Source organism: Notothenia rossii (assembly GCF_949606895.1).
Source record: "Notothenia rossii genome assembly, chromosome: 1".
Classification (NCBI taxonomy): Eukaryota; Metazoa; Chordata; class Actinopteri; order Perciformes; family Nototheniidae; genus Notothenia; species Notothenia rossii.
In genome coordinates, this window is record NC_136912.1 from 3,578,882 (window position 1) to 3,601,003 (window position 22,122).

The 22,122-nt window shown below is 43.2% G+C and overlaps 1 protein-coding gene across 3 annotated transcripts in view; it reads right to left on the reverse strand.

The window, feature by feature from the left end:
* Positions 1 to 826: 826 nt before the first annotated feature.
* Positions 827 to 22,122, reverse strand: part of LOC307017619 (protein phosphatase 1 regulatory subunit 29-like) — a 339,917-nt gene continuing 318,621 nt past the window's right edge. For 2 of the 3 annotated variants that reach the window (XM_079647255.1, XM_079647256.1), the window contains exons 5-8: positions 11,836 to 12,351; positions 9,437 to 9,586; positions 7,347 to 8,341; positions 827 to 6,041 (exon numbers count right to left, since the gene is read on the reverse strand). In XM_079647255.1, the coding sequence (XP_079503381.1) occupies positions 4,433 to 6,041; positions 7,347 to 8,341; positions 9,437 to 9,586; positions 11,836 to 12,027 (2,946 nt within the window). In that variant the 5' untranslated portion in view covers positions 12,028 to 12,351 and the 3' untranslated portion in view covers positions 827 to 4,432. The remainder of the gene's footprint in view (positions 6,042 to 7,346; positions 8,342 to 9,436; positions 9,587 to 11,835; positions 12,352 to 22,122) is intronic. The other variant, XM_079647257.1, reaches the window with a different exon arrangement.

The window sequence follows — 22,122 nt, forward strand, 5'->3', positions numbered from 1 at the left end:
GAAACCAAACTTGGTAGCAATGAGTCCCCGAGGCAGCCAGCAATATCGTCTACAACAGGGTAAAGAACACATGAATTAGTTTGAGGTGTAGAGAAAGTCATTCCACTAAGTCTTAGATAAAGTACCCGTTCATCACAAACACCATAATGTTCACTCGAGCTCTTCGTCTCTCTGTGACCTCGTGTTGGGAAAGCAACAGCCCCAGTGAACGGGTTTATTGTTGAGCTCAGAGCAGACACCATGCCTGATTACCTGTACCTCTGGGACTCAGGACAGAACGGGTTGAATCTATTCCTCAGAGGCCGCCACAAGTTGTGACATCTCCATTGTTTCCTGGTACGCTTTCCTCTGGAAGCCAGTCAGACATGTCCAACACATTGATTTATCATTGTTGTTAATTGGCCAGAGTGGAGAGAAGACCCTCAGGTACAGTATCCGTACATCTGTCAGTCTCAATTTGTGGACTCTTGGCCCCTGAGGAATGGAGTCAGACACCCGTCATGGTAAGTGAGAAAGATCAAATACTTTGCTGACTTCTCTAGATGATTACATAGTTAAGAAAAGACTGTAAAGGTGGAAGAGGAAGAGGAGCAAGGCTTGGCTCAGCGTTCAAACAGAATTGTAATGTAGAAGTGAAATCCAATTGAAATAAATGAAAGCGTAGTTAAAACACACTCAAAGAAACGGAATGATTGGACAAAAATGAGAAGTGATCTCCAGCAAATGTTGACAATCGGACATGCTTTACTCATCAATCATTGAGATAATGTTATTCCTGACATCCAAGGGAACCCTAGAGAAGTGGTTCTCAACCTGGGGGGGGCGCCAAAGATCGCAGGGGGGGCGCCTGGCCTCAGATGATTTGAGGCCCAATATCATATTTAGATTTTTTTTTTTTTTACATATAATTGTAACCCAATACTTGATTGTCACTAAAGGCCTTGTCTCTACATTACAATAAAATATAAAAAACTAATTGATTAATTAATTTAAATACAAATTCAAATTAGTAGCTATTAAAGGCTATTTTTATTTAATAGAAATGTTTCTTCTGCCCGTAAAGTGTCCAAACCAGGCTTTTCTGGATAAGCACATTTAAAAAAATAGTCATTGTCCATGCCGGTTTCAGTTGTATTATTTATTTATTAATATTTGATTATTTGTGTCCCCCTCCCCCCCTTGTGTGTGTGTGTGTATGTGTGTGTGTGGGGGGGCGCAACTACCAACAGGAGTCATTTGGGGGGGCTCTTGGCAAAAAAGGTTGGGAACCCCTGCCCTAGAGGGTATATGTAGGTAACCTCAGCTTCTTCTAAATGAAGCCATTTAAAAAAAAAGCTTCCAACCCCGCATAGCCTGTGGTTCTATTTTAAATCTAATTGATTGGTTATTCCTTGGACTCAACACGTAGGGGAGCTGCCAGAGGATTATGAAAAGTGGGCCAATTGAAAAAAACAAAACTGGGCTCTTCATAAAAAAGGAAGCTGAGCCCCCAAGGGAACTTCCTCCGTGTTTTTTTATTTGCTCCCGCCCGCCAACATTAGGTTCTATTGATCTGATAGCAGAGTAATGACGCGCCTTTGACATCCATTGTGAGCGCTAGTGGGGCTATTGGATTGGCTGCCACAGATGATATAGAGAGGTCAAACTCATTATGAAACAATAGAATATCTAAAGGATGAACAATATGGTTTGTTCATCAAATGATATGACATGTTTTTACCCCTCAAGGTTCAAATGTTTGCTCGGGTTCTGATATTTCTTCCAATGCAAAACAACAATCCCTGGTTTCACAGTTTTTGCAAGGACTACTTTCTACTCTCATGCTAAAATGGAAATGTACACACATGAGCATAATCTTCTTCTGTTACTTCACAACAGATTTATCTCCTGACCTTCTTTGTAGAGCTCCATTCTGAGATCTTTATCGGTCAAAGAGGACATGCCACCTTCTGCTTTCCCTTTCCTCGTCAAACTTACACCTCGAACAGCGGGTAAACTCAAGCCCTGTCGACACGATGATATCATCCAGTGGGAAATCTAATAGAAATGCATCACTTCCAGGCTTCATAGACAAGGGCTTCGAGGCCAATCTGACTCAAACGGGAATAACGCCCAGGAGGTTAGGTCCAAACACTAGCTGACCTTGGCCTAATCGTAACCTGCAGAGTCTTCGTGAAGCATACATCTGACCTTAGTGTTTCGGACTCAGGGTAATTCCTGTCTGCAAGAGTTAGAGGCAACAGAAAACGGTGGACCATGGTTAAACATCTAAAGCGGTAGGAAAGGACAGAAAGAAAGATATAGGCCAACGAAGGCAGCCGTCATTCATTTCAATCAGGATCTGGCAGAGTTAATAATATCAGCATGCCCTTCTGACCTCAGAAGTTAGCACGACATCAACCTCCGCAAATGACTCATTCATTTACCCCATTAAGTTGGACAGAGGTTGCGGGCGGGGGGGAAAACATGGAGGTGAATGAATTCATTAGATATTTAAAAACATAATTTATACCTATTCAATTGAGATGTGCCACATCAGAGAAAGAAAGGTCTGGGTGAGAATAGGAATATGAAAAGACAGCCTGCTGAAGTGTATATTCTGATAGCATTTATGTTGATCAAGAGGGAATGCAATAAGATCAACACATGAATGGCAAGTACTTCCGTTTTGATTATCTGAAGCACTTGTCTGGTAAGCATCTGTGTCTCTTGTGTACTAAAAAGCTCTGTTCATGAATGCAAATGAGAAACACATCCATAAGCCTTTTGTTTGTTTGTTTTGTTATGATTACCAAGCCTTGCTCCTATTTGTTTTTTCATTGTAACACCAATAAAGTCAAACCCTAAATATGAAATAATAAACCGAGGCAGTTATGTTCTTGGGACCATACAGAAGGAAAAAAAAGCAATTAATGAATATCACATAAACTTGTAAAATCATACTGTACCTCCAAATGGCACTTTGGTCCATAGCAGGTTCCCACCCAGAGCAAGCGGGTCATATAAAGAAAGTGGCGAGTCATCCAGTCGGGGGCCAAGACATTCCCTCGGGCGTTCACTCCACTTAGCATCTATTGTATCTCAGTGTGTAGTGCAGGGAGTATTTGACATACTTTAAGTTTGTAAGCAGCCTTGCCTCGAGCTGATACAACACCCTATCTCCTCTCCAACGCTGGCAGGTTCAAAATGAGATGCAGCAAAACCTCTCACCTGCTGTCTCTCTTCCCTAAATGTGATTACAGGGTTCTTTTAATATAGGAGCGAACACCTCCACAACCAAACCGCATGACTTGCACTATTGAAATGTGAATGTGTTACCTCAGAGCTCCCCTTATCACACGAAATATGCTACAACAGTGAATGAGAAATGGGCCAGGAGAGGTTTACTTCACGCTATCTAGATAGACAGACATGCTAGGCCCACACACACACACACACACACACACACACACACACACACACACACACACACACACACACTCACTCACACACTCACACTCACACTCACACTCACACACACACACACACACACACACACACACACACACACACACTGTTATCTAAATGCAAAGTATCTCCACTGAGCTATTCATTTTGCTACCGTAGACAGGACTGAGAGTAATAGAAGACTCTGCCCTAACTGTAACCTCCCACCCACACAATCACTCTCACGAGCATGCACCAACTTTATACATGCCCACACACCGGTGAACATATGTAGTGAGGTGTTTCGAATCGATAAGCATGCTCAACACACCCCCGTCTCCGACCTATCCTTACAGTGGTTAATTGCCAGGAAGAACAATTAGCCCGATAAGTATCACTTAATGTCCTCCCCCAAAGAGGAAGTTTCAGGCTACTCTAAAACAAGCACACCTAATTCCTCATCCTGCCCCGTCTCTCATTATCTCCCTAAATGATGCTTCTATAGGAGAGCAGGTGTTGGCGGTGCATTGGGATTATTTATTTTGTAAATGGCGGTTTGATGGGATTAGGACGTGGGTGGGGGGGCGCTTAAGTCATGAAAGGGGGCTGCATCTGGTGAAATTGCCGAGCTACAGTAAGTACCAGTTATGAGGTAGTAAACATTTTGCTTGTTACCACCTTGTCTTGCTCATTAGTGGGGATTTGACCGGCTAAGGAAGCCTGCGAGGACCAAAGCGCTCAGCATGAGGCAGTTTGGTGAACAGCCTATTGTACGGGAAATAACCAATTTCAGAAACAACCTCTTAAAATGTCAATGGATTATTATGGAATTTTTTAAAACACCCAGAGAGAATATCTCTTTAACTCCAGCAGGGGAATTATCAATTTCAATGGATACCTCAGTGAGTGCCATACGCCTTTGTCTTGCTACATTAACATCTGATCCCCTTTATTAGTCTGCTGTTGGCATCGAACCTCACAATCTCCCTGACTTTCCTTTCTTGGCTCACAGCTTCTGTTGGGCAGAAACCCCCTTCCAGTAGTCCAAAATATCGTGAAGGTCCTCATCCTTGGCAAACTGCACCTTCTTACGCAGGGCGTGGCCTGCCGCTATATAGGATGCTTCCTCTCTGGGGCTCTTCTTGTAAGGCCGGAATCGCTCCCAGATCCGCAGTGTGCTCTCAGACGAATACTCTGGACTGGAGGAGTAGCCAGAGTTGTAGTTGTGGTGACGGGAAGGGGAGAGCTGGGAGTAGGTGGCCGTGGCATCCCTCTTGGTGCGGCCCAGCGGCTTGAGGAATGAAGCCTTTTGAGCCGGTAAGGGTGATTCGTTGCCGCCCTCGTAGTAGAGCGCAGGAAAGGAGTGGCGGTGCTCAGAGCTGTGGTAGTCTGGCTGAACCTCCAAGTGGTGCTGATGCTGCTGTCCTGGGCCAACCACTGCACCCCCACCCCCACCTCCACCTCCACCTCCACCTCCGTTCCCGTTATTACACCCCATCCCCCCCCCATTCACACTCACCCCACCACCATTGATGTTTCCCATCCCATTTCCATTGCAGCCGCCACCTCCTCCATTTCCGCCCCCTCCACCACAACCCACAGGGCTTCCTTTATCCATCGGGTACTTGGGGGGGTCGCTGCGCTGCTCGGGTATATCCACACTGTACACCCTGTTGCTCTTGATTGATCCCGCTGCAGGGTTACAACGGTTCTTCACAGCAGTGTCAGAACTCAACTGCCTCTGAAGGGGCCGCACCGCATTGGCTGGCGGTGGGTCACGGTAAGGAGGGGAAAGGAAACCCCCGCCGCTTATGCCCGGTCGCTCAGACAGGGGCATGACAAGGGGCACTGGGGCCATGGAAGGCGGGTGAGGGGGATGTAACTGAGGATGGGGCTGAGGATGTAACTGAGGATGCTGCTGAGGATGTTGCAGGGGGTGAGGCTGAGGATGAGGTTGGGGGTGGGACTTTGGATGCACCTTTGGAGAGGAGGCCATGATCTGATCGCCAAGGTGGCCCGGAGATAAAGGAAGGAGGTTGCGAGGGAGGGATGCGATGCAAGTCAGCGGCTGAGAGTTGGACACGGAGTTGGCGTTGTCAGCGCTGGTTACGACACAAGCGGAGGTATCCAGCTTCAGGGCGTCGATGCAGTTGTTGATGATCTGGTTGACCTTGTCCACCTCCTTGGCGATGGTGGAGATCTCTGATGCTGAGCCACGGCCGTCATCATCCGAATCCTCCCCGGCCTCCGTCCCATTCTCAGCCCCACCTCGCATATCCACCACTGCTTCCCCTCCCATCACTGCACCTCCAGCACCCAGCCCTCCCTCCCTGCCTTCCACTGCCATCCCCGCCGTCCTCACATCAATGTAGTTGCCCTTGCCGCTCATTGCCTCAGAAAAGGCAGTGGCCATTTTCTCTACCTGCGGCAAGGTGGAGAGGCGTGAAGTACTGGTGTTGGCTGATCCGTGGAGCATGCCTGTGCTAGAGGAGGTAGACTGGGGCAGCTTGCCTCCTGCTCCACCTGAATGGTGGTGCTGGTGGTGAGCTTGTTCCTGGAGGCGCTGCATCGCACCCGGGTCATTGGCCACTGCAGCAGCCGCCTCCGGGCCATACCTGAAGAATGAGAGATTCATTATCTCACCTCGTATTTTGTACATCATTTTGAAAATTGCCTAAACAGCATGATTCCAACATTAAGTGGAACTTTTTTGTTTTTCAAAAGTTAATTAGATTTATTGTTTCCTTTCAGCGATGCCTTGGAGCGTCAGAGTCCTTTCTGTTTTAATTAAAGCTCCAAGAAATTATAACAAATAAGAATGGCCCAAAGCTTCAATAAAGATTATGGAAGGAACAAATTTGCTTTTCAAAACAAAACAAAGCAAAAAACAACTGAAGAACTGAACCTCTTAACGACAAACCATTTTACCAAGGGGACACACAATGCTGTTTGGCTAACATATTACACTGAACAAAAATATAAACGCAACACTTTTGTTTTTGCTCCCATTTTTCATGAGATGAACTCAAAGATCTAAAACATTTTCTAAATACACAAAATAACCATTTCTCTCAAATATTGTTCACAAATCTGAAAGAATCTGTGATAGTGAGCACTTCTCCTTTGCCGAGATAATCCATCCCACCTCACAGGTGTGGCATATCAAGATGCTGATTAGACAGCATGATTATTGCACAGGGGTGCCTTAGGCTGGCCACAATAAAAGGCCACTCTGAAACGTGCATTTTTGCTTTATTGGGGGGGTCTGGGGGGGTCCGAAAACCAGTCAGTATCTGGTGTGATGGTTAGGATTAGGGTTAGGGTTAGGGTTAGGGTTAGGGTAATCGAGTGGCCTGTGTTCATCGTCCATAACATACGCCTGCCCATAACATAACCCCACCACCACCATGGGCCACTCGATTCACAACATTACCCTAACCCTAACCCTAACCCTAACCCTAACCCTAACCCTCACACCAGATACTGACTGGTTTTCGGACCCCCCCAGACCCCCCCAATAAAGCAAAACTGCACGTTTCAGAGTGGCCTTTTATTGTGGCCAGCCTAAGGCACACCTGTGCAATAATCATGCTGTCTAATCAGCATCTTGATATGCCACACCTGTGAGGTGGGATGGATTATCTCGGCAAAGGAGAAGTGCTCACTATCACACATTTTCTCAGATTTGTGAACAATATTTGAGAGAAATGGTTATTTTGTGTATGTAGAAAATGTTTTAGATCTTTGAGTTCATCTCATAAAAAATGTGAGCAAAAACAAAAGTGTTGAGTTTATATTTTTGTTCAGTGTAGATGCAATCACTGTGTGGTGGCTCCCCTCCCTGACCTTTATTCTTTAGGAAACAAAGGTCACTTAACACTTCCATAAACACACAGACAGAAAAACAAAATGTCCTGTACCTCATCTCCAAAATAGTTTTCTTCACGCTTATAGCTTTCTTCTTCTCCTCCAGGATGCGTCGCCGCCTGAGACAGTAATAGACTACTCCAAGCACAATGACCATGCCAAACAGACATCCCAGGATGGTCATGATGTAGTGGGTAGTTGTGGACGGGTTGGCTTGTGGGTCCTCTGACCCCAAAGCTCGTGTGGTGAAGAACAGACAGGTGTGGTTGTACCGCTGAGTTTTGCTCGCAGACGCCACACAGTAAGTGTAGTTCGTGTGTGGTTTCAGTTTCTCCAAAGTGAGCGTCTCTCTCTTCAATTTCAGGGGCTTGACGTCTGCAACAAAGCTTTGGTTGTACTGGGAAAGGATGTACATCTTACTGTATGGTCGTGGGATCTGTACCAATAGAGAAGCGCTATAGAGGGAGACAGTTTCAAGCTTCATGGAGATCTGATTGTTATAGGTGGGGTCAGCAGTGGACGATATGGTTGGTTGGGGGTACAGACCTTGATCTGGGTTATCCAAACCCATGCCTGACCCATCTTGATCTGGTGTCTGCGAGGTCATCCCTGGAATAATTACACCGTCGCGACACATGGATAGAAGAGTGTAACGGGCATTTTTTCCGTGCCCAGGCAGCGGACTCAGAAGAGGGTAACCATTCATTTCCAGAGGCGTTTCGCACTGGAGGCGGTCGTAGGTGTGGGTGACATTGTTGAACGCCTCCAGCCAGGTGAGGAAAGTGAAAAGATCACAGCCACAGTGGAACGGGTTTCCCGCCAGTTCACACACCTGCAGCCTGTTGAGGACCGTGAATGTGGACGGGTCAAGACGAGCCAACTTATTGGAAGATAAGTCCAGGCTGCTGAGGCTGGGGCACTCCCAGAAGGCATTGCTGGCGATGACCTCAATGAGGTTGTGTTGCAAGAAGAGGCATTGGATTCGACCCAGACCTCTCAGCATGCCCTCGGTCAGGTTAGTCATCTTATTGTAGCCCAGCTGGAGAACCTGAGACACAAAGACAAAGTAGACTTTTACACTTTTTAATCAAACCAAACACAAAACAATCTAATGTTAATACTTTGATGGTTGTTTAGTGTGGTCAGCAAAAAAAGTTTCCTTTGAATGGATATCTTTTATCAGGAGAACTAAACCTATGATTGAGTTTTATTTCTGTAAACAGCTTGGAAAGTTTTCAACAGCAACCATATTGTGGCAAAATGGACTTTGGTTATATGGTTTCAGATTATATTCCTAACTCAACTAGATGTAACCCTAATCCCTAATCCCTAAACCTACTGCATCGTGTAACAGAAACAGTGTTAATTTTGGCAGCTGTTTTTGATTTAGTCTTAAGACGAAAATGGTTATTAGTTTTAGTCACATTTTAGTCATTCCTATCCTTCCTAGTTTTAGTCTAGTTTTAGTCGACGAAAACTCAAAACGTTTTTGTCAAAATGTGTCTCTATACTCTCTGAACGCTCCGTCCCCGGCAGATCTCTGTGTGCCGCTGCAGCATGTCTGTTAGGCCCCGCCCCCCGCACACAGAGAGACACAGGGAGATCGCTCTTCTGGAGGGAAGAGAGCGGAAATAATGATATTGCAAGTTAGAAACGTAAGATGTATTTTGACAGACAAGACGGACACTTGGGGGAAAATACCCTGCATTTTGAATGTCCGATAGTCCACCATTAACACCTTAGTCCCGTCTCGTCTCGTCAACGAAAACTAAATATACATTTCGTCAAAGTGTTCGTTATCAAGAATCTATTTTTAGCTCGTCATCGTCTCGTCTTAGTCGTGTAAAAAAGGTAATTGACGAAATTAACACTGAACAGAAACTAAACTGTATTAAATCCTACTTATTTTAACAAATTAAATCAAACTAATGGTGCAAACCTAGCCATTACAAAATATACAAATAAGTTAATACAATCAAAAGAATACACAATACACACTTCGAGGGATTTAACACAGACCTGGAAACAAATAATTTAATCATGTTTTTATAAATGTGTGAGGATGGATTATGAAGATTATGAATCTCTGATTGGCCAATTTAAAACAACTACACAGAAACAGAGTTGTGTTTGGGCTGCTGACCTGTAGGTTGGCCTGTCCAGCGAAGGCTCCGTCCTCTATGTAGCTGATCTCGTTCTTAGTGAGATTGAGGTCCGTGAGGTTTGTGAAGCGGTACATGGAGGTAAAGAGCACAGCCTTAAGTTTGTTCTCATTCAGCCTCAGGTCATGAACCTACAGGAGACAAGAGAGCAGATTCATTTCAGTTAATGCGTTGCTCCGCTGGCAGCCATAGAGGAAAACCTCGCCAGAAATAGCTGCCAAGAGCATTTACACCTCCAAACATGCAGGTTTGCTCTCTAATGAATACTTTCCATTATTATACGTCTGGTCAAAATGTGTTTAGTTAATCACAGTCTGTTTGTAAGGAGCTGAATCCCAACTGAGATATCAAACAGTGATAGATGTTGAACCCAGGAGTGGAATGCAGCTTGTTAAAGAGGCCCTATTCCGATCTGTGGGTATTTCCCTTTCCTGTACTGTGATGTGTTTTTGTGCATGTTAAAGGTGAAGTTTGAGAAACCGGCTCGAGATACACTTGTTATTATATTCCATGGAATGCTCTTAACATCCCGATAGCAATGAATATCTGAAGTGCTTTGACAACAAATCCATAAATGTCATCTGTAGAAGCCGTGGCGCTGTAAAAAGCACGACCAATCATCTGAGCCGGCTAAAGTAACTGGATGGCCTACCTGCCTGTCATCCTTCCATCTGTGCACTAACTTATCTCGTGCCCTCATTGGTCATGTGATTGTTCGTGTGTGTTGGAGGAGGGGCTCTGTGAGGAAGTGGCAGATTTTTTCCGGTTGTGTATTTTCAAAATTCTAGCGCACTCAAGCTGGTTTCTCCAAAATGACCTCCCCACCTTTAACGGTCTGCAAAGGCTAAAATCCCTGTGTTCCTACCAGAGATAGTTCCTCTCTAGTATGTAAAAGCAGGCCAATACATAACCAAATAGCATCAGCATACTTAACTTGTCCAAGCATGGAGGTTAAGGGACATGAATCCAAAACAGTTTACGGATAAGAATTAAAAAATTTTTTTTTATATATTTTCTCCTTTATTCCAACGTAATTCCGTTGTTGTGGTTACGTATGAACCAAAGCTTTAAAGTTTAAACCTACTTGGCAATAAACTCTATTATGTTCTGTTCCCCAAACTAATCAATTTAGCAAGACTTTGCTATAAAATCACTGCCACATAACACTCTAGCAATCGTTGCTGGTTTTGTCACCATACTTGTCAACCCTCCCGATTTTCGCGGGAGACTCCCGATTTCATTGCCCTCTCCCGGTTTCCTCCCGGGGTCATATTTCTCCCGATTTCATAGCCCTCTCCCGGTTTCCTCCCGTGGTCATATTTCTCCCGATTTCATTGCCCTCTCCCGGTTTCCTCCCGGGGTCATATTTCTCCCGCATTTCTCCCGATTTCTGACTAAATCAGATTGACTCAGGACTGTTTCCACTCGGACTTTAATACAGCTACACCATTGTTTGGTTGCCATGGTAACGCGTCCCTTTAGTAGCGCGTGCAACTGAAAGTCTGAGAGGGTGAGGCAGACAGTCACAGAGAACAGAACAAGAATCGACAACTACTCTACTCTCTGCTCACTCCTTTCCAGCCCACACATATGCTCCATCAAGGACGGTGCTACAGGCCGCAAGGCAGTGCACTTACAACTACAATAAGCATGTTAATGTTAATCTAACAGCTCCGGCGATCCACTAGCACCCCCCAAATATGTTTGTCACTATCATTGGACACATGAATATCATCTTTGAAAATAAAAAATCAACATGCGATTTTAGAAAGTTAGTGCATTCGGTATTCCCATCACTGTCATAGTTATCACCAGGATCCACCACCATTAGAATCACACAATAAACCAACCAATCAACAGAACACTCAATTGACTTGCAGCTTTGCAAAAGCCACTATCACCTCAGGAGTATCAAAGACCCCGGACAGCATCCGGACAAAGACCACCAGACACAGAGACAGCTTCATCCCACAGGCAATAAGACTGTTAAACACCTGAACTGATGAAACCATTTCACAACACTCATCTGCTACTTAGTAATTATCTATCTATGATCTAATACATCATTCCAATAACTTGTACTGTATATAGACTCGTATTCCACTTTCTCTAGAAATATTTTTCTTTTTGTATTACTTTTAATATAATATACTTTAATATTGTTTAAACAGTCTGCTTATCTGTATTATTGTGTTGCATTGTTGGAGAAGCCTGTGACCAAAGATTTTCAACGACATAATTACTCTGTAGCTCTGTTACTTTGACAATCAGGAACCTTGAACCTTGGAATGGCATTTGCTGACATCATGATAACCTCAGAGTGCATGAAGGTTTTAATAGAGGTGGCTGGTGGTGTAAAGGCCCGCAGATAGATACTGACCGTGCTGTTGATGTGCTGGGGGATGGTCTCGTACGGAGGCTGGTTCTGACTGCAGATAGCCAGCCACACGTAGCCTTTATCCCCCTCTATGAGCCAGCAGTCGCCTTTCACCCAGGCCGGCATGTGCAGAAGCAACAGTGCAGGGAGCAGGAGGGAGAGGAACAGGGAGGACAAGCGCTGTCTGCTGGCCATGGTTTGGATTATCGAAGTGATATCGCCTCAGCAGAAAGGAGGAAAAAGAGGAGTTGAAGGGAGGGAGGCGGCGAGCAGCAGTTTTGAATAAGGAAGGGCTGCAGGTCGGGGGGCAAATCTAAGTAGAGAGGAAGGTGAACTGAAGGGCGTCTTCGCGGTGATTAGAGCTGAGCTTGCAGCATGGCAGCAGGTCCTGTCCCCATTTTAGGTGTTCCACGTCAAAGAGTTTTGGAGACTGTCACCCCAGCTGCTACTCATGGCCTCTGACAAGTGTACGTCTTGCAAACAGATGAGGAAACACTCCCTGTCCGAAAGGCACAGCAGCTATATAACAGAGAGGGGGAGGGGGAGGGGGAGACGGAGAGGGGAGGGGAGAGTATTAACATTAACAGTGGTAATAACTAAATGATTAAGAGCATGCAGAACATTGTCATACAGTCCATAAATATCTAATACCCATGCTACACAATCCCTTCAAGGTAATGCGCCCCGGTAATAAATCCATGAACTGTCATCATTATTTCGTTAAGCCTTAATAAAGCCCGGAGTAATATCTGTTTGGACTTTTCAGATCAAACCAGGGTTTTTATGTTTATAAAAACAACATCCGTATACGAGAACAGATTTCAGCTTCTCTGCTCAGATATTATGATACACCAATAAAAATGGAAATTGCCAACACTGTAAAAGCAACATCGCTTTTCATTCAATGTTTACAAGGCTCACCGGCCGTTCTTGTACTTCAGTTTGGAGGCACATAACGAAACAATACAAAGTGTACTAGATGCAGTTATATCGGGGTGAAAAGAGGAGGAAGGGTTAAGTGGGAAAGAGGGGGGGGGGGATGTTGTAATTTGCATGTTTTAACAGGATGCTAACTGACATTAAGCTATTTACCTTTCTCAGGGGGATTAACCGTGGATTAGGCTCTAATCCAGCAGAACATATCTCATCAGGACAGCTCCCACTCTTTTAATTTGTTTGCAAAGTTGGTATTCCCTCCTGGGTGGAAAAGTTATCTTACCACAGCGTGAATGACAGGGCGTTGAGAGTAAAAAAAAAAACACCAACTGAGGAATGAAACCTTTTTCTATTCCAAATAAATTCCACCTGTTTTCTTGGGTTAGAAAACCTGCTCGAAGAAACAAAGCCGTGACATGGTTCAACCCAATTTACTCAGAAGTAATGGAAGACAACTTCGGACGTGTCTCAAAGTGGCCCTTCCCTAATAGCCTCTCCTCGTCCTCCCTGTCCTCTGTCCTGACTTGCACCTCGGTTAGCCTCACAGTCACATCTCATTTCCACCGCGCCACACCCCGAGCAGCCCTCACTCCTCTCTTCAAATTGTTCCATGAAATTGATATTGACAATTCAATTCCTCCACCACAGGCCTTCAATTTGCCTTTGACCCGGCGCTGTTGTCATCCGTGTGTGTGCGTGTAAAATGAAACACCCACAGAAAAAAGCAATTTCACTCGATGGAACAACGTGAACCACTTTCACCTTGATAATTATCAAAGTCATCCATTAATCAGTCGGAGCTGCATGTCTTCAGCTTTGAAGCAGATTCATTCCACTGCCAAGTAGAACACACATGTCTTGATGTGAATGGATGGCACGGTTCGATGAAAACACGAAAGGGTAATTAATTATTTATCACACAGCTATTTGGATATTGATTATTCTCCGTCTTTCATCCTGATTCTTCTCACACTTTGAAGACAACTTGAATTATTGTATGTTAATGTTCAATCCTCCATATATCTAAGATTTAAGGGAATGTGTTGAAGAAGATCAAGAGGATTTCAAAAAATGCAACAACACCCACATCCAGGTACTTTCCTTCTATGTCATGGCCGCGCCTCTTTTTGGGTAAACACATTGGCTGTCATTTGGTTTTCGCCAATCAAATGTGTAATCTACTAAGAGCCCAAATACCATGGTCAGCTACATAAACAATTACACAACATCCCTGAAGATCGATGATTGGGAATCTACCGGTGGACGAGTGGCAGGCTTACATTTTGGATTTCCTTGGCTTGTCAGTGTTTTATATTTCAATTTAGAATCTACATTAACTACTTTGACTTCATACATTTCTATTTACCGTAATTTCCGGACTATCAGGCGCACCTGAATATAAGCCGCAGCAGCTAAATTGAATGATGTGTACATATATAAGCCGCACTGGACTATAAGCCGCAGGTGTTTTAATGTTTCATTACCATATGTAAGGGTTCGTGCACAGAGGGGATTGTCGGGAAAGAGATGGCTGTTTGAGGAAGCTCCCATTTATTAACATTTCAACAAACAAGTTGCATATTTGCATAACGTATTCAAGTGTTAGCATTTAGTGCAATAGTAGCTACAGAACATGTGCTGTGTAAACTGTACTGTATCACATAGCGTTTCAGACACACACACTTTTCAACTTTCAAACTTAAACGGTGCGCTCCCAGCGCACGTACCGGCAGTGATCAACAGCAGTGGTTTTCAACCAGTGGTACGGGGACAAACTGTCTCGCTCTCGTAATGTCTGTCTGTCTTGCTCTCGTTCTGTCTCTCGTACCACTCTCGGTTCCACTTTTACTTTTGCGCGCTACCTGTCTCACTCTTTTCAGGCTTCCAGCTTTTCCTGCTGGAGCCCGCCGCTTAAAGGTGGGGGTCCGCGGACCGGCCATAGAGCCCATAGAGTTAAAGGTGGTGGACTGTAACCTGTAAAATCCATAGATTAGCCGCACCGTTATATAAGCCGCAGCGTCGAAAAATGGGAAAAAAGGCGCGGCTTATAGTCCGAAAATTACGGTACTTTGACGATTGACCTCATCAGCATCATGAGGCGGTGATGGAAGTGTTTCCAACTGACGTATTGATTGACGGTTCCATTGATTACGTTTTTCGTCCTCTCTGTGGACAGCCTGAAGCCACAGATTTTTACCACCCTTTTTTTTTTAGATAAAAGTAAAGAAAATCATTCCTTTTGATCGTTGTATTTGTTTGACGTGCAATCCAAGACACAGCAGCTTTTACGGTCGATACAACTATTTATTACGCTTGGCGCCAATTCTTAGTTTTCACCGTAAAGTGGGCGGAGACATTATTTTTCAAGGCAGTGACGTAGGGCTTCTCTCATCTATCAGCAGCTCATATTAACAGCTGATACGACGTGGCTGCTAACCTGACCTGATGTTTAGTCCGCTCTACAAACACGACAGATGAGTCAGTCAAGACTAGTGCTGCGTACCTGGACTCACATTCAGGTTCAGGTCCGGACTCAAGTCCAGAGGTTCAGGTTCAGGTCCGGACTTATAAGTTCGGACCTGAACCCATGGCTTATGTCAAGTTGTGTGAGTAACTAAAGTGAACTTATTGTGAGCTAATTATCAATTGAAAATAAACTCATAATGAACTCAAATTCAAACTCGTCAGGTTTATTGTGCTCCCTTCCAACTTGTGTCTACATTTCTCTACAAAGTACAAATGTAAAAAAAACACTTTTTGCCACTTAGTCTACAAATGACTTATGACAGCAACTACAGTGAACTACTACACAGTTCAAACATGTATTTCATTTACCAAACTAAAGTAACCAAACAGTCCCTGAGCTGACTGAGCCTAAATCCCTAAAACCTTGCTGAAAGGTAGAGTGTAGAGTAGACTATACACATTGCACTGTTACACACCTACCACGCTGTCCACTATGTCTAAGCCAATCACATCGCTAGCTTCCCTTGACGTCACACAGATCTCGCGAGCAGTTGCGATATTTTACGAGACTTCGTGAGTTCAGTAATGGCCGCCATATCAGAAGCCGACACGATCTTTTCTCAGCGCAAATCTCTCGATTTATGGAAGGTTTTAGATGGTTTAGAACAAAAAGAAGAATATACGTAAGTACCGGTTCCCGACGTTCCGGTTTTAATCGGACTTGAACCGAAACTTTTTACAAGTCCAGTACCGGTTTGGTGTACCGGTACGCAGCACTAGTCAAGACTCATTTCACAGCTGATGGTTTACTGCCAATCACAACTACTAAGATCAGCAACGTTTTTTAAAACTGGAATAATCCTAACCACATCAAATTTGATCTATCTCTATTTCGTTGTATCTGCCTGTTGACTTCCTTCTACTCTGTACTGTCCCTTTCTTCCTTCTGTCGGCATTGTTTCAAACCTATCTGCTGCCTTTCAACTAGAAAAGCCAAATTAATTTGCTCCATCGCCAAAACACAACCTGTCACCTTTTGTTTGCTATCTCATCCCCGCCTCTCTGCCTTCATCACGTCCTCGCCATTGATTTTATTTTGACAAGAAGCCAGAGGAAAGACAGCCTTATTTTCCCCGTTCCTTTCTTCTCTCTTTGTGTTTAATTATTGTCCCTGATAGCTTGGCTTTAATTAAAGCTTTGGATCTGACAAACAACACTAATGATGTCAGGTCACAGAAACAAATGGAAAGTTCCCAAAGTAAGCTCCGGAGGATCTGAGGGCCTCTGTGAAAATATACTCTGTGTTTGTCCTCATTGGAAAATCACAGGATAAAGTAGGATTGAACAGATAAGAGGGATGTTGGGAGTAATAATCTGCATGTTTTATGAATACATGTATTTCCCCACATTCTAACACTGAATGAAAGAAGAGCTGCATTCATATAATAATTCAGGATACATCCAACATAAGAGTTTTACATTAAAATGGCATTATATGTTCAATTGAAAATAGGATCCATGTAGGAATAGACAAAAAAACAATATAATACTCATGACGTAATGCCAACAACCTCCAGGCACTGTTTCATTGAAGTGTCCGAAAGTCCAATGAACATCATATTTGTTGGTCTTTCTTTTAATTTTCACCCGAAATAAATATTAATGTTATGACTCTTTGAAGTTCTTGAAGGATGCATGGGACCAATTGGTATTTAGCATTCGGTTGAATCAACCAAAAATGATGATTTCTTCTCAAATTCGTAATGTAAATGCCTTGGACAGGAGTGATTGACTGAGTGATTGACGTGCACACATGATCACTTGCTTGATCATCGCCACCTTTCTTTTCTAATCCATATTACCTGAACTCCATCCACCCGTCACATTCACAACACGGCCATTATGGGCCTGATTGACAGCTCAATCCGACAGAAAATTAACAACTTCATTAAGCTTCGAGAGGCAGTATGTTAATATAATGTAAACAGTGTAAAAGAGTGACTAAATGAACATGTGGAATTACAGCTTTTGCTTTAAAGTGGACGAAGAGATAATGGATGTAATTATGAATCAAGCAAATGCAGAGGTTTTAACCAGGGCACAAATGATTGGTCCCCAGAAGCGACCATTTAAACGATTGGTGACCGTGGTTCAACGGATCAACGGGCATGTACCTGTAGGCATGCAAGTGTATGAATGTCACTTTGAATAAAAGCCTAAGCATGTAATGTCTATGTGAAGATTATAAGGATGTAATGTTTTGATTACGGTTAAAGTGGGGATAGGTTGCTGCCGTCGTTTCAGTTCTACGAGTCTTGAGGAGAGTACAAAACAACAAGAAGGAAGACAAGAGTAGCTCAGCTCCCTAAGGGACCAGGCCATGAACCTTTCAACTGAGTGAGACAGAACGATAGACAGGAGAGAGAAACAGACAGTACAGATATAGAGAAGTGCTGAGGAACATGACACCCTACAGATGTGTCCACAGTTTGTCAGTGAACCAGTCAAGCAGAAATCCAACAGACCATCCAGAGGATCCGTCATCAGTCAGACAGCAAAAAGATAAGCTGGCCTTTCAGTCTCTCAGAATGTCAGCCAGTCAATCAATCCAGTCCTTCAGTCAGCAGCCCCAACAGCCAGCCAATTAAATACCTTCCCGTTCAGACAGACGGCAGGGCATTCGTTGAGAGGACAACCAGCCATTCTGTCGTCTTGTCAATCATCCAGCCAAGTATCAGTGAGGGGAGCATCCTGAAACAAGCCCTCAGGAACGGAGCCAGGTGTTGAAGTGAACTTTTATTGTGTTCAAAGTTTGCCTCTGTGTTTGTTCTTCTCTGATTTGATGAACTGTCCTCACCACTCAATTGGGTAGACTTTCCTTCCTGTTGGACATGTCTGTTGGTTGGTGAGGAAGCTGAACTTAAAACTCTTGCTGTGTGGTCCCATGATGCTTCACTTTGTATGTAACAGTTTGCATTGGCTTTCACAGAATACAGCTAGAGGCTGAAAGCTGCCTCTCCAGTCCAACCTCCCTGTGGGAGTATGTCTGCTAGACAGGAACATATGTTATACACATCAAACTAAACTGGAGAGAACTCAACGTACAGGGAAGACATATACAAAAAAGAGAAAAAGATGAACTGATATGTAGGAGAGTGGGCTGGCTGCTATTCCTTTAGTTTTAAACATATGTGTATTGCTATCATTATTTTTACTCAATTAAATTACCACACAAGACACATTAGTGGACAAATCAACTCATTTTGACGTATTAATGGTGGAGGTGTTCCTTCATAATGAACCAATAATATGTATTTGTTTATTGCCGCCACTCTTTATTTTTGTGGAAGGCAATTATTTTGGAAACGTCTTTAATTGCATGAATGCTTTTCAGAAAGAATAATATGTATATGAAAGAAAGAAAGGGATGTGTGTCAATGCAAAGCAGGGAATGTACAGTAAAAAAGCCAGAGAAACACATTTACTGATACAAAGAATAAAGTAATGTAGGCATGGAGAGTCTTAAAAGACAGACATAAGAAAATGAACCTGAGACAATCCAAACGGGTATACTGTATGCACAGGATGTGAAGGAACAGTGCTGCAGCTTCATGAAAGCTTGAGAGACGAGACATGACAAGAAAAATGGATTTGGTGAAACATTGATGCAGCTTTGAAGGTAATGCAGGCTTGCAGGTTAGTTGACAAGAACGCAAAGATAACGCTGTCAGGCATAATTATCAGCTCCAAGTCCAAGACATGGTAAAGAGAACTGGATTGGAGGTGGAGCCCCTGTTTATCTCTATGAAAGTTAGTCAGTGTGGCATGAAACCAAAATGACCTGCAAACACAGGGTTTCCAGGCTAAATAAAACATCTGATCATGGAGGAAAGGGACTTTTGGTGGGTCATTTGGGGAATCTAATATTACTCTTCAAACCATACCTATTTCATATGGATGGTATACAAATCTCAATGTGGAATATATTCAGTCAGTGGTTTTCAAACTGTGGGGCGCGACCCCTGGTGGGTCGCGGAGGTACTGCAGGGGGGGGCGCGGGAAGATCTTTTAGCTTTGTGAAGCACCTTGAGATGACGTTGTTTTTAAAGTGTGCTATACAAATAAAATGTATTATTATTATTATTATTATTAAATTGTAATCAAACACTGCTCGAAAATATGTCATTGGTCAGAGAGCTGTGGGCATAATGCTGCCTTTTGCAACATCCTACTTGTGTGAGATAGGCTGCTCTGCTGTTGCTGCCATCAAAACGAAATACAGATCAAAGCTGAGCATTGAGAATGAACTGAGAGGGGCAGTCTCAAAACAGCCCCAGTTTGAGAAGATCTGCAAGGGAAAGCAAGCACACACATGTCATTGATAGGCTAAGTGTGGAATATGAATGGTAGAGTGATGTGATCGTTTGCAACCTGCAGTAGAAATAGTAGTTAATTAATATATTTTCCTTAAAGAAATTTGAATTTAAAAATCTACTACTCTGGGAAGAAGGCCTGTAGTTTTAATTAGGCCAAATTAATTCACAAATCTATTACAAGCACTTTTGTTCATGTGTAATCCATAATAAAATATACAATTATAGTTGGATCTTTGTATCTTATTATTATTAGCAGAGAAAATGTAATGTTTTTACAACAATATACAATTAATCCTACCAATATAGATGGGAACCGATTTGGTGGGGGTCCCGAACATATTTCCAATTACCCAAGGGGGGCCAGACTGAAAAAGTTTGGGAACCACTTTGTTAAGTGGAATTCATTTCTACTTCAACTGGTCCCAATGAACTGACACTTTCAGGCCTTGAATCGGCTATTAAGCGTCGGCGATGTTGCATTGATGTCCAATACATTTGACTTAGATGAGACTGGACGTGTCATGCTTTGACAGAGCGGATTGGGGACAGAAATGAAGGAAAATGCAAGTGTGATTAAGGGCCCAGGTATTTCTTCACTGTGGATGGTATACAAACATGATAGACTATTCTTATCGGAACCAGTTTCTACTGAAAAGATTACCCAATGAACTGATTGCTTTCAGTCCATGGACAATTAAGCATCGCCAATATTGCATTGATGTCCAATTTACTTAATTAACTTTCCCACTCAAACTTAACCTGCCTCATTTAAACTACTCCATTCCTTGGTTTCCCAAATGTCCTAAAACAACTTCCCACCACAGCAGGTCATGTAGAAACAAGGTTATTAACAAAAAAGCTGATGGAGCAGGAGGCCAATCGTATGAGTCAAGGCCCGATCGGTGCTGGGTTGGTTTCTCCTGCTGTTCGCTCCATCTGAAATATGGATGCTGGGTGGACTTGTTAGATTGCCATGATCCTCGTGAGAGTCTATATTACGGTCTCATCTTCCCGCTGTGCCTCTGGATGAAGCTCAGTGGTGCTTAGTTGGTTTCTCATAAAGTGAACCCAGAGGCATGCCCAAAGCTGTTCTCTTCTTTAACTTGTGAGTCACTGAACAAGTGAGACATACTGCAGACTTCATACTTCATACTGTACAAGGTGTGTTTGGTTTTACTTCTTTCTTTGTTAAGAACAAATAACTTTTTGACTATATAGCAGCGTTTCCGCGTCTTGCCGTCATTTGACCCTTATTCAGCTCGGAACGCCCTGAACTCGAGCCGAGGGCGTCCAAAAAAAGTAATAATACGAGAGAAGATCGAGGGTTTTTATCGCTTGAAATGACGAAAAGGAAAAAGGACAAGGACATCCCTCTGTTGGGGGGGCAAAGGAGTCTGGTGGGATTCTTTTCTGAGTATTTTGAAGATTGCTTCCCCGACATCGTGCAGGATTTAGACGCGATGAGGGGGGGGGGATGCTAGTGGAGCACGCGTGTAAACTGCGACCGCCGGAGCCTCGAAACTCCATGGTAAACTGTGGTAACCTGAAGGGCCGTGTGGGCGCCGAAACAGCCGGTGCTTTAAGAGAGCCGAGCCAAATGATCCGGCTCACTAACGTAAAGAGATAGCATCTATAAGAGACGGCTGAATTCAACATTTTAGAGTTTGTATGTAAAGTGTTCTCATCCAAATGTAAAATAACATGTTCCACCTACTACTTGTGTTATCTTGCCATATAGTTTGGGTTGTTGTATGAACTTGCCTTATGCTCAGATCAGAGCATATAATACACATATTTAATCAACAACAAACTCAAAAGTGTCAGCTGCAACAATTATGGATCTTGTTTGAAACTGATGCAGCAAATCAGCTTTAAAAAAAAAAAAACTATCTATCCATCTATCTATCTATATATCTATCCATCTATCTATCTATATATCTCTCTATCTATCTATCCATCTATCTATCTATCTATCTATCCATCTATCTATCTATATATCTCTCTATCTATCTATCCATCTATCTATCTATCTATCTATCCATCTATCTATCTATATATCTCTCTATCCATCTATCTATCTATCTATCTATCTATCTATCTATCTATCTATCCATCTATCTATATATCTATCTCTCTCTCTATCCCTCTATATATCTATCCATCTATCTATCTATCTATCTATCTCTCTATCTATCTATCTATCTCTCTCTCTATCCCTCTATATATCTATCCATCTATCTATATATATCTCTATCTATCCCTCTATCTCCCTATCTATCCCTCTATATATCTATCTATCTATCTATCTATCCATCTATCCCTCTATATATCTATCTATCCATCTATCTATCTATCTATCCATCTATCCATCTATCTATATATCTATCTCTCTCTCTATAGCTCTATCTATCTCTCTCTCTATCCCTCTATATATCTATCTATCCATCTATCTATCTATCTATCCATCTATCCATCTATCTATCTATCTATCTCTCTCTCTATCCCTCTATAT